This window comes from Fusarium pseudograminearum, chromosome 1 (assembly GCF_000303195.2).
Source record: "Fusarium pseudograminearum CS3096 chromosome 1, whole genome shotgun sequence".
In the NCBI taxonomy this organism is placed as follows: Eukaryota; Fungi; Ascomycota; class Sordariomycetes; order Hypocreales; family Nectriaceae; genus Fusarium; species Fusarium pseudograminearum.
The window spans coordinates 11,333,362-11,344,963 of NC_031951.1; the positions used below are offsets into that span (position 1 = coordinate 11,333,362).

Consider the following 11,602-nt stretch of genomic DNA (forward strand, 5'->3'; position numbering starts at 1 on the left):
CAAGGCGGTGACTTAGTCTAGGTGTTGATGGCGATAAGGATCGCTGGCACTCTGGACATATGGTGTCCCCGTTCAACCTTGCCATGTTGTCTTTCTCGGTTGCGTTGCAGTAGTCGCAGGAAGCGTTGGTATTCGCGTTATCCAGCGTACTTGGAGGCTCAAGCAGTGTGCCATGATTGCAAAGTCGTCTCAATTCTGAGATCATAGAGAAACGTAGTGTGGCCTTTTTCTTGTCCATCTTAGTTAGGCTACTGACAAGGTCGTCCAGTTCGGCCCTATATTTTCGGAAAACGTCACTATACAGCTTTTGCTCATCATGATGGAGCGATAGTGTTACAAGCTCATAGTGTGCCGCGGGGAGATTCAGATACTTCTCCGTTCGCCTCAGACAAACACTTTGGAGTAACATCTGGAGAGGGTTAGTTGAGTCAAGAAGCTTTTCGGTGCGGAGTGGATCTAGGATATATTGTCGGAAGACATCCATATTCGAAAATGGCTCGAACTTGAGGAATCGTAGTAGTGATACCAAGTCATTGATGCAGTTCTGGATTGGTGTCCCTGAAAGGCACCACCGGCGTTCTGTGACGAGGCTATCTACAGCCTTGAATTGCTTAGAACTCTGGTTCCGAATCCAGTGTGCTGATATCATATTCAGTAAGTTCCAGTACGGCCGAGGGAAACCTTACCCTCATCAAGGACAACTCTAAACCACTCAACGCTTTGAAGGACCTTGCGGCGTTTGAAATCAGAAACAAGGGTTGCGAACGTAGTCAAGACAATGTCGTGGTTCATCAAGGATGTCGATTCGGTTGATCGAGAGTCCCCATGGAAGGTATGAACTCGTAGTGATCCATCTTTGAAATGCCTGTCACCCGTACGGTTAGTACCACTGACTAGTATAGAAACAAGGTTGCCAGTTCTTTACTTTGAGACTTCTTGTCGCCAGACATCCATGATCTCTGTATATGCCTAGTCAGTCGGGGCTACCTGTTCGTCTTCGGGGATAGAAACTCACGAGTCGATGTTACGACTACTAAAGTCGCACTCGTTCGAGGATACGTCGGCTGGTCCATATCAACGTCAATGTTGATGTTTTGGAAACTCTCCGCTGAGCACCGTGCAAGGTAGATTGAAACCAGAATCGTGAGCGTTTTACCAAGACCCATTACATCTGCCAACATCCCACCCAATGACAAAGATGGAATGGCCTTGTGCGACCTATGATTCAACGGTCAGTCCAGATGTTCTGCTTCAACTCAGAATTCGCTATCCACTTACGGGATACGGGTATGGAACAGAAGCTCCCTACCAACTTGCTGACAATATTCGGGATTTTCGCGGCGTAGGATGAATGACAAAGCTGCTTTTTGGTGGCTAGTTCTATTAGTTCTGACGATTTGTAGGTAAGTTGCTGCGAAACTCACTCTTGAAGGTTAGTTATGAGATTATCCGTTAGAATGATTTCCGGCTCATTGACACCTAGGTTTGGTAACCCATTGTCGAGAGAAGATAGGACACCTTCCACCACATCCGAGAATGCCCTTGCTTGGAATTGGGTCTCGTCCATACCAACTAAATGGGTCATGTACCTTGGTCCATCTTGTGGATCAAAGAACTGCGGGTTCAAGTACTCCACACCTTCCTCGAGGTAAAATGGGTGTTGCAGGAACGCCCCGACTTTGGAGAGTTGTTGTCCGATATTTCGAGCGTCTGATTCATATCCATATATATTTACAGATATCTTGAATGGCGACTTTGCCGACCTTGAGGAGAATCTTTTCAAAGCCTTTGCCTCGACTACAGCCTTGGTGAAAACACCATCTTGTTCCTTGACGGAATCCAATTTCTTTGCCGTGATGAGGTCAATCATAACGAATGTGTTTGCGTTAGGTACTGTAAAGCCCTGAATATCATTGTGTACGTGAATATCGAACAGGAAGAAATCCGGGTCTCGAGTTACCAGTCGATGACTTCCATTAGATTTTGGAGTTGACTCGGCGTCCAGGGAGCCTGCCGATTTGGCTTGAACTTCACAAAGCTATACAGGACGATATCAGAATTTGATACATTTAATTGACAATGGAAGATGAACACACCGTACCGAAGCATATCGGCGAAGGCGTACTTGAGTGGCTGCTTGGAGATGTGGTACTCATAAACAGCTCTAGGTGTTGTCGTTTTGCGACCGAGTTACTCGAGTCATCATGATGAGCGAGTTGGCGCTTTGACGACATTTGACTATAAGAACAAGACTGGATCTATGGTAATTGTCATTAGTCCAGAATAAATTTGTTACCAGAAGAAATAGTCGTCTTAGATCGGTGTCTGAACTTGAAGGTAGGTGAAAACAAGTCGGTGTAGGCAAATGCTCATCGGCGCAGGAAGGTTCTGCGTGGACAGCCTCGTCTGCCTAGCTTGTGTACTTGGCCAATGAAATCAATGCAACTACCAATATTTGTTTCACAAATGAGACCTTCCATGCTTATATTGCTGGCTGGTGGTGGCTGTGCATGGTCAGCCAAGGCGCCCGCGTCCAGCAAGGCATTTTGATAGTACTTGTGTTACCCGTGAAAATCTCTTCCGAACCCTCCCCCCCCCCCATCTTTTTCTTTCTACAGCCGAAGTTAAATCAAAACCTATTCAGACAAACCACCGTGGTATCATCCCGACGCGATGTCTTCATCAGTAACTCAAACATCTCCATCTGCTGGTGGAACTCAGGCACGTACAGGGTCCGACCCTGTGTTTGACAAGGCTGTGGCCAAGTTCAAAAAACGCCTCACCAAAGATCAAGCAGCAAAGTTCGCGAATTGCACGGTGGACGACGTGAGAAACCAAATCAAAGATATCCAGAACCGTCATGGCTCCCAGCGACGTTTGAGAAACATGGAACGTATCTCTAAATTCGTCGAAGGCATGGTCCAGCTGGGTACGGTTGTGGAAGCATTCCTTAATCTTCATAATGCTGTGGCATTGGTCTGGGTACGTGGATATCTTAGGCCAGTGGAAATCACAGATTGAGACGCTAACTATATGGAACAGGGCCCTATTAAGTTTCTCCTCGTTGTATGTATTTCCAACGATGGGCAAATCCACTAGCTAATATTTCACTAACAGACAGCAAGCACATGGATTGATACCCTCGATAGCCTACTTGACGTTTATGGACAGATTGGAGAGGTTCTTCCAGATCTCACACGCTATCGGCAGATTTACAATGAATACCCTTCGGTTCATACGCATCTTGAAGCGTATTACTGCGATATTCTTCAATTCCACAGCAATGCTCTAGATGTGTTTGCTAGACCAGGTGAGTACCAATCTCCATTTCTGATGATCATTTGAACCTTACAACTTTAGGCTGGAAGGTCTTGTTTCATTCCGCTTGGAAAACATTCAAGACCCAGTTTGACCCCATACTGAAAAGCCTGGAGAGGCACAGGGTCATGCTCTCGGAGGAGAAACTTACAGCTGTGATGCAAGAAACCCAGAAACAGGGAAAATCAATCCAAGACAAGCTTCATCAACTGGGTAGTGCTTTGCAAGAGAGAGACAAGAAAGATACCGAGAGGGACTTGATTACGCGTCAAAGTCAAATCCATCAGCAATACCGCATCGTTGAGAGTAAAATCGATGCTCCAAACTACCATGAAGACTACGAGATTGCATCTCAGAAACGATTTCAAAACACATCAGGCCAATGGGTCCTCAGTCATCCTCTTGTCTCAGAATGGCTTGACCACAGTTCTGAGGATGATGGGAAGATATACTTGAGTGGTATACCTGGAGCAGGTACGACCATTCCATCCTTTCCCAAGATTCACAGAGCAAATTGACTAGACACTAACCTGTATTAGGTAAAACTGTTCTGACATCTAGTCTAATCACTCATCTAAAAGACCTAAAGTCGGCCGCTAAGGATTCTGGTGACAGATTCACTGTATCCTACTTCTACTTCAAGCACGATCAGCCAAAGAAAAACTCATTCGTTTCCCTGCTTCTATCAATACTAGCCCAGCTAGTTTCTCAAGATGAGAGCTTGCTTGATCACATTTACCATGCTTGCCATTCTATGGATTCGCAGCAATTTCGATCATTGGATGAGGTGTCTCGCCATGTCGTGACAGCGCTCCAGTCACAATCTCGATCGTTCGTGGTCATTGACGGACTAGATGAGTGCCCAGAGGCCTCCAAGGTCTTGAAATGGTTTGAAGATGTCATGTTTAAAGAGAATCGTACTCCAGGAGACACCGACTTCGAAATCAGACTTTTCATATCTGGACAACGGGACGGAATCCTTGAAAGCCAGATGTCCCATTACAAAATGATCCATCTGGATATGTCTCCAGGACACGAACAAGACATTAAGACGTACGCAGAAGCTATGGCCAATAAGATTAGGAGCAAATTTTCTCTGGACCTTGATCTGGAGCAGGAACTCGTTTCACGCGTTACCTCACACGCATGTGGTATGAATGTTTTTTTTGTTGACTGTCAGATATGGTACGCTAACCTCTAACGCAGGGATGTTTCTCTATGCCCAGCTTGTCCTCACCAACCTTATCTCTCAGACCTCTAGATATGACTTCAAACAAGAAATGAAGGCTGGGACATTTCCCGACGGTCTTGACCAAGCGTAGGAGTGATTGCAAGAAATACATGTCAGTTCACATTTACTAACAGATTCGCAGCTACGAACGTGTTATTGTTCGAGTGCTGAGAAACCCCAACAAATCCGAGAGAGCCGTCGCCAAACATATTCTTGGAATGATCATATGTGCTTTCCGGCCCCTGCATTGGAGAGAGATAAAAAGCAAGTTGTGTATCGATCCATCCAAGTCGGAAGCCGATATCGACCGTGAGCTTGTGATGAGCTGCAAGCAAATTTGTAGCTCTCTGGTGGATGTGAGCTATCTCGAGCCATCGATCTCATCGCCGGGGGAGGAAATCATCGATCTCGTCCACAGCTCAGCTAAAACGTAGGGCTCACCAGTCTAGAGGGCATTCATAAAGCTAATCATGATTCACAATAGATATTTGGTGCAAACTAAGGAAATTGATGTACCGACCGAGAATGCCCAAATGGCTCTTTTCTGCACGGAATACATGTTATCTCGGCCTCTCACACCCGGACTTTCCAAGCAGGAGATTCACAATTATGCAAACAAGGGTTATTACGGTTTCCATGACTATGCTGCCGCGTTCTGGTGGAATCATATGCAACAGGTTTTGGACAGCTCGGACTTGGACAATGAGCTTGCACGAAGAACATTGCAAAGATCTCATGATTATTTGATAAGCACTGGAGAGCTTGAGCAAACTGAAAATTTTGAAGATCCCTCAGTAGACATTCAGTTTCTGAAGAGGAAATTTCAAGCTATCCCACATAGCCTCCGGGACTGGGACAACATCAAATTCTACGAAAAGCGAGTTTCCGCAGTTCGAGAATCAATTGTAGTACTTATCAATCAGCCCTACGAACAAAAGGAAGCGGCTTTAGTTCTTTACGGGCCGTGGCGCTACAAATGCCTAAAGCCATGGTGTCAGTTTTTTAGCCGTGGGTTCCAAGGAGCACAACAGCAGCAAACTCATATCAACCAACATGACTTGCCATTCAACTGCGAATATGAAGGATGCTTTGCTACCGAAGTTGGATTTGAGAAAGACACTGATCTCAAGAATCACACCAGAAGATGGCATCCTAAAGAGGGATCCCGATTATTCCCCACGGTCGAGCGGCGCACCAGGAGTGACTATGTCGTCCTGAAAGCCGCCGCTAAAACGGGCAATCTGCATACGATCAAGACTATCGTAGAGCAGGGCAATGTCAGCCTCGACGATAGGAACAGATCGGGAAAATCCGTTTTCGAGGTCGCAGCAGAGAATGGACATCTACATGTCGTCCAATATTTGAAAGAGATGGGGGCAAACCTCTATATTGGGGATTATGGTCTCGTAAACACTAAAAGTGTATTCGATGACCTTATCGCGCGCCGTGACTTGGAAATGATTACCTTTCTCTGCGGTCTTGACAATATTTCAATGAATGGGTACAGCTTCGGTAACAGGACTCTGGAAAGCTGTCTTGGTATTATTCCATTCCCCCAGGCAATGATGTCTCAGCTACTACGCAAAGCTAGAGACTCAGAAAAACAAGCTATTCTCCATTCAGCTATCCAGTCAAAAAATACTACGGCCACAGCATACTTCGCAGAAACCTTCGACGTGTCCATCTTCCACTACGCTCTTGAAGATGCCGTCAAGGTAGCACATCTGCCCTGCCTTGATGCTCTACTATCATCAGGAAAAATTGACCCAAATACCCCCCTTCTGTATGGAAACCTGCCACTTCATGTGGCTTGTGAATCCGGAGCAATTCAAATTATTAAGCGACTCTACTCTATCACGACTACCACTGACATCACAGACTCATCAGGCAACACACCTTTGCATTTAGCCTCCAGAGGTGGTCATGATGAAGCAGTGGACTTCCTTATCAAACAAGGTGCAAATGTCAACGCGAAGAACCGAAGGTTGAAGACGCCATTGAATTTGGCCATGAAAAACGGTCACGAGTCTGTGCAAAGGCTACTCCTTGAGAACAGTGCAGAATTGGACGCTGTTGACACCTCCCTTGATCCACAATTGAATGGAGGCGGTATACAGTTGCCTATACCCAACTCAGGTGACATCCTGAATGACTTTGACTTTGATCAGTTTATACAAGATTAGGGTGGGGGCCGAAGTAATTTTGCCATTTCAAAGTATTTCCTAAAGAATCAAGTTTAGGTATTCAATTGAGAGGGAGGACAGTATCATAGCACCTTGATATAATATAGGAGTCCTTTAAGCATCGTGTTATGAGAGTGAGTAACAATGTGTATTTTCTATTTTGTGATTAGATAGCGCCTAGCTTCCTAGCTTGATGGAAGCAAGTGACGCATTTTATGTCCAACTGGCCCTTGTATTAGGGCAGGGCAGGGCAAAGAAAAACAGGTCTTGTGAGAGCATTGGAGTCATAATGCTCAAAAGTATGACTTATGATAGAAACCTTTTCTTCAGGAGAGTGAATACCTGGCTGCAGTCGTCATAATGACTTTATTTTAATAGTAAGTAGTTATCTACTGAGCATTATATGAGACTCTGCTGCTATACAGGGGAGTATTCAACGTTATCAACGTTACATAATGGCACTTTGACGATCTTCAATGGTTTCAATGCCAGCCTTCTCGGAGAATCTGACATCTTCTTCGTGTACAATCTTGACATCGCCAAAGATCTCGTCTATCTCTTCCAGTGATTTACCTAAGAAAATTAAGTATTAGTAGTTACAACAAACTTGGGCGAAATCTCTTACCTCGGGTCTCAGGATACACGAAAAAGAAGATAAGCGCACACATCGCATTAGTCAAGACGAACAAAATCTATTAAATGGTCAGAACTTGTCGAGTTGTGATGCTGGGTATGACTTACATAGTACTTCCAACCAACTTCAGCCAGCGCAATCGGCGAGCATTGCGTGATGATTAAACTAATGGAGTAATGAACAACTTGGACGATAGCGTTGGCTTTGGCTCGTAGCTCAGTAGTGAAGACCTCGGGACTATCATCGTTAGCACAAGTCGATAGGAACCTCAAGGTCTACTCACGGAATAATCCAGGTCATTGGTCCAAGAAGAGCAGAGTAGTTGGCCGAAACCGCGAAAATACATGCGATGAGACCTCGTTGTGCAGCAGCATTGGTCGGCATACCAGGAACAGCAGGGAACTTGGCCGCCAAGATGGTAATGATCAAGTAACAAACTGACAAGAGCGAAGAACTAGTGATCAGAATCTTCTTGCGGTCAATCTTGTCGACAAAGAATAGTGAGATGAGACAAGCCACGGGCGCAACAGACCCATAGAGTCCGCTGACCAGCAACTGGCGATCTTGATCGAACTGCAGCGTAGCATAAATAGCAGTCTGGTAATACTGAACGAATGAAATACCAGATAACATAGCAGCTGCCCAGACAAAAGAACCAACAAAGAGTCTCTTTCTGAAGGAGGGAGTCTTGATGAGATCACCCCATGAGAGACGACCTTGGGCTTGCTGCTCTTCGGCAATGTTTACCTGGATAACAGTGAATTCTGTTCGACACCACTCATCGTTGGTGCCGTCAAAATGATAGTTTCGGAAGGCCTTCTCGGCTTCATCGTGGCGGCCCTTGAGACACAACCAGCGAGGTGATTCGCCAAGGAACAAGACGCCTACTCCTAGAATGAGAGCGGGGATACTTTGGATCGCGAAGCCAAGACGCCATTGGTTTGGGCTATGCCATTTTCCTTCAGCAACGCCTATCCATAGGGCGACGAAGAAGCCCCAGGCGGTCACTGGAAGGTGTTAGCTACTACCACCTTTGGTTTCATAGTAAACGTACTCATCTGATTGACTGCCGTAACTTTGGCGCGTTCATGAGTCTCGAAGCTAGTTAGTGATCTTGCGAGTGGTCATAACAGAGAATTGACTCACCTTGGCAATCTCAGCTCCGAAGACCGGAGATACCCCTGTGATGGTACCAACAGCAAAGCCGACCAACATGCGACCGATGATAACTAAGACTGTTAGAGGATTGGTAAAACAAGAAAGAGTAACTTACGCATGGCAACGTGAGCAGCTCCAGCCATGATAGCACCGCCAATAACTCCCCAAATACATCCAAATGCGATAGCCTTGCGACGACCAAATCGATCACTGGTGATACCTACTGATGCACTACCCAGCCATGCTGATAATTGTTAGTACCTGCATCAAAGTCGTTGAATTGTTCTTACCTCCTGCTTGGTACATGGACACAATCGCACCTCGAAGAGGAGGAGGCGGATTGCCAAAATAATTGACAAATGTTCCCAGAGCTAAGCTGGGAGTGATGATACCCGAATCACTGGTCCGTCAGTATCGGATAACCTTATAGGGTAGCCCGACTTACAATCCATAGAGAAATCCTCCAATTCCGAGGAATATGGAGGTCAGAAAAGGCTTACTCAGCCAAGCGTCACTCTTCATGTTTTTTTCGTCCAAGAGATAAGAATGAAATGATGCTACTCATTCAAAATGCATCATGCACCCTCTTTATCTCTCTTTGATGGAAATAGTTAACCGAAGATAAAGATGGCCTAAATTTGCTATTTTATAACCGAGCGTGGGGTCCCCGCGTATCAGAACGTGGGTTATGCCTATTGCCGTTTAGAATGCGGGGTTGGCAGGTTCAGTAGCGACTTCGGTTACAAGGCCAAGAGTCATTAGATCATCCTTTATTGACTTTAGTATGAGTCGTGACGCGGGGTCTCAGGGTATGAAAATGACCGCCGCGAGCATAAGAGACAAAATTAGTGGACTAGCTTATGCCACTTAGGTTAGGCTTCTTAGACTAATCATTTTTGTACGCCAAAGCTGAGGAGGCCGACGTCTGTAGTGCATACCATAGGCGGGGGTAGCATTTTCCTCGGCAGTTTAGGGTGGCAGTTGGCCGAGCAAGGGACATTACAAATGCATGGGTTCAGCTTGTTTATTACCGGTGACAGGAGACATAAATTTACCATCAATGTGGTCAATGCTTTAATCATCTACCATCTGTCAAGATGGTCGTCAAACTCTTCGTCTACGCTGCCGTCGCAGTAGGGTTGACATATCTAGCCCTCATATTCCCAAGGGTACGTTGTCTTACACCATCAAAATTACACTCACTAAGACTCGCAGCTTCAACAAGAATACAAACTTTGGTCCCATCGGTCTCAACTACCCCCCGGCCCAAAGACTATCAAAACAGGCATCCGAAAACCATGGCTCTGGTTCCAGGAACTCAGCCAGCAATATGGAGACGTTGTCTACCTTCAACTCGGACCCACGCCAACCATCATTCTTGGTTCCGCACAAGCAGCATGGGATCTCCTCGAGAAGCGCGGCGCAGTATTCTCATCACGACCGCGCTTTATTATGGGTGGTGAATTGCTGTCTGGTGGTATGAGGGGTCTCATGGCGCCGTATTCGTCGTATTGGCGACGCTGGAGGAAGCTACTCCACAGTGGCTTCATGCAACGGCAGAGTGAGACGTATCGACCTATCCAGAGTCTTGAGAGTAAGGTGTTGATGCAAGAGCTTCTGAAGACACCTCAGGACTTTAGAACACATCTGGAAAGGTATGCTGCGAGTGTGATTGTTACGGTTACTTATGGTAGGAGAGTCGAGGATGTGAGGAGTGATATTGTGGTAAAGCGAAATGGGGAAGCCATGGAGCGTCTGACAATGGTCAAGTAAGTCCCCGTATCCCACAATTAGGCATATTCCGACAATTAATCTCGTTTAGCATCCCTGGAAAGTATGCGGTCGAGCGTTATCCCGCTCTCAAGTATATACCCAGTTTTCTTGCCCCGTGGAAACAGCAAGTGCTGCAGCAACGCGAAAAGGATATCCAACTTTACACAGAACTCATGAATGAAGTGCGGGAAAAGGTTGCAAAAGGTGCCGCACCGACATGTTTTGCCAAACACCTCCTCGAAGAGCAGCATAATCTTGGCATGACTGATCTTGAAATCGCTTATACTGCTGGATCACCTTTCGGCGCCGGTGTTGAGACAGTAAGCACCACTTCGACCACAATGTTATTTGGGCAACACTAATAACTTCAGTCCGCTGGATCCCTTGCAAGCTTCCTTCTTGCCTGCGTCAAATTCGGACCTCAGTTCATTCCCAAAGCCCAAGAAGAACTTGATCGTGTGGTTGGAAATGACCGACTTCCCACGTTTGAAGATTTACCCAAGCTTGAGTATGTTAGAGCCATTGCATCTGAGACTCTTCGCTGGAGACCTGTAGCTGTGCTTGGTGGGACACCTCATGCAAGTACAGCGGATTATGTATACAAGGGCATGTTCATTCCGAAAGGAAGTACGATTATTGCTCCTCTATGGACACGTGAGTACCTTGTCAACATGGAATTCGCTCCAATTTTCTGACATTCTCAGTTCATCTAAACGAGGCCGATTTTCCACAACCGCATGAGTTCAGACCTGAGAGGTTCATGGAAGAGAGAGACTACCCCGGCACACTTGGTCATAGCGCCTTTGGCTGGGGACGTCGCGTTTGTCCCGGAATGCATCTCGGCGCTGCATCAGTTACACTCAACATTGCGCGAATTCTCTGGGGCTTCGAAATTAACCCTGAGAAAGACGAAAAGGGCCGGGATATTGATGTCGATATGTAAGTTTTGTCATGACATTTTGTACTGAAGACACTGACGATTTGTAGCTTCGCTTACTCAGATGGCTTCAACTCGAGTCCGTTACCGTTTCCTTGTTCAATCACACCTCGTTCTAAGAATCATTCTGAGGTTATTGAGAAGGAACATGAAAATGCGTTGAATGACTTGGTTGAGTATACTGCTGTTACGAGCAAGGTATCTTGATGCGGTCATTGTCTGAGGTTGTGGTCTGTCAAGGTATGGTAGATATTTATTTATGAAATCTTTAGATCACTACCATAAAGCTGCCCTTCTATTTCTGTCATCCACCTTGTTTCAACGATCACACCCTCTCCACCAGCGACCTGTTGCAGACGTTAACTTCC

The 11,602-nt window shown here is 46.0% G+C and overlaps 4 protein-coding genes across 4 annotated transcripts; 2 read left to right on the forward strand and 2 right to left on the reverse strand.

Moving 5' to 3' along the window:
* Nucleotides 1-77: 77 nt before the first annotated feature.
* FPSE_00756 (uncharacterized protein) lies at nucleotides 78-2,234 on the reverse strand (the record flags this gene model as incomplete). Its single annotated transcript, XM_009253876.1, has 6 exons — nucleotides 78-639; nucleotides 687-893; nucleotides 1,016-1,218; nucleotides 1,279-1,389; nucleotides 1,425-2,038; nucleotides 2,097-2,234. Coding segments are annotated over 6 exons (1,835 nt in total), but the record flags the coding sequence as incomplete, so codon positions are not given.
* Nucleotides 2,235-2,673: 439 nt separating this feature from the next.
* Nucleotides 2,674-6,732, forward strand: FPSE_00755 (uncharacterized protein; the record flags this gene model as incomplete). The annotated part of the gene is made up of 8 exons (XM_009253875.1): nucleotides 2,674-2,982; nucleotides 3,043-3,066; nucleotides 3,118-3,310; nucleotides 3,361-3,792; nucleotides 3,858-4,469; nucleotides 4,525-4,636; nucleotides 4,692-4,979; nucleotides 5,034-6,732. The coding sequence occupies 8 exons, from the start codon at nucleotides 2,674-2,676 to the stop codon at nucleotides 6,730-6,732; spliced, it is 3,669 nt and encodes a 1,222-aa protein (XP_009252150.1).
* Nucleotides 6,733-7,180: 448 nt separating this feature from the next.
* On the reverse strand, nucleotides 7,181-9,046 carry FPSE_00754 (uncharacterized protein; the record flags this gene model as incomplete). Its single annotated transcript, XM_009253874.1, has 9 exons — nucleotides 7,181-7,305; nucleotides 7,358-7,424; nucleotides 7,474-7,603; nucleotides 7,650-8,373; nucleotides 8,421-8,460; nucleotides 8,513-8,595; nucleotides 8,640-8,768; nucleotides 8,815-8,924; nucleotides 8,970-9,046. The coding sequence occupies 9 exons, from the start codon at nucleotides 9,044-9,046 to the stop codon at nucleotides 7,181-7,183; spliced, it is 1,485 nt and encodes a 494-aa protein (XP_009252149.1).
* A 575-nt stretch (nucleotides 9,047-9,621) lies between these two features.
* FPSE_00753 (uncharacterized protein) lies at nucleotides 9,622-11,441 on the forward strand (the record flags this gene model as incomplete). Its single annotated transcript, XM_009253873.1, has 6 exons — nucleotides 9,622-9,693; nucleotides 9,740-10,293; nucleotides 10,347-10,617; nucleotides 10,669-10,951; nucleotides 11,002-11,236; nucleotides 11,285-11,441. 6 exons carry the CDS (start codon nucleotides 9,622-9,624, stop codon nucleotides 11,439-11,441), a joined length of 1,572 nt encoding a protein of 523 aa, XP_009252148.1.
* Nucleotides 11,442-11,602: the final 161 nt, after the last annotated feature.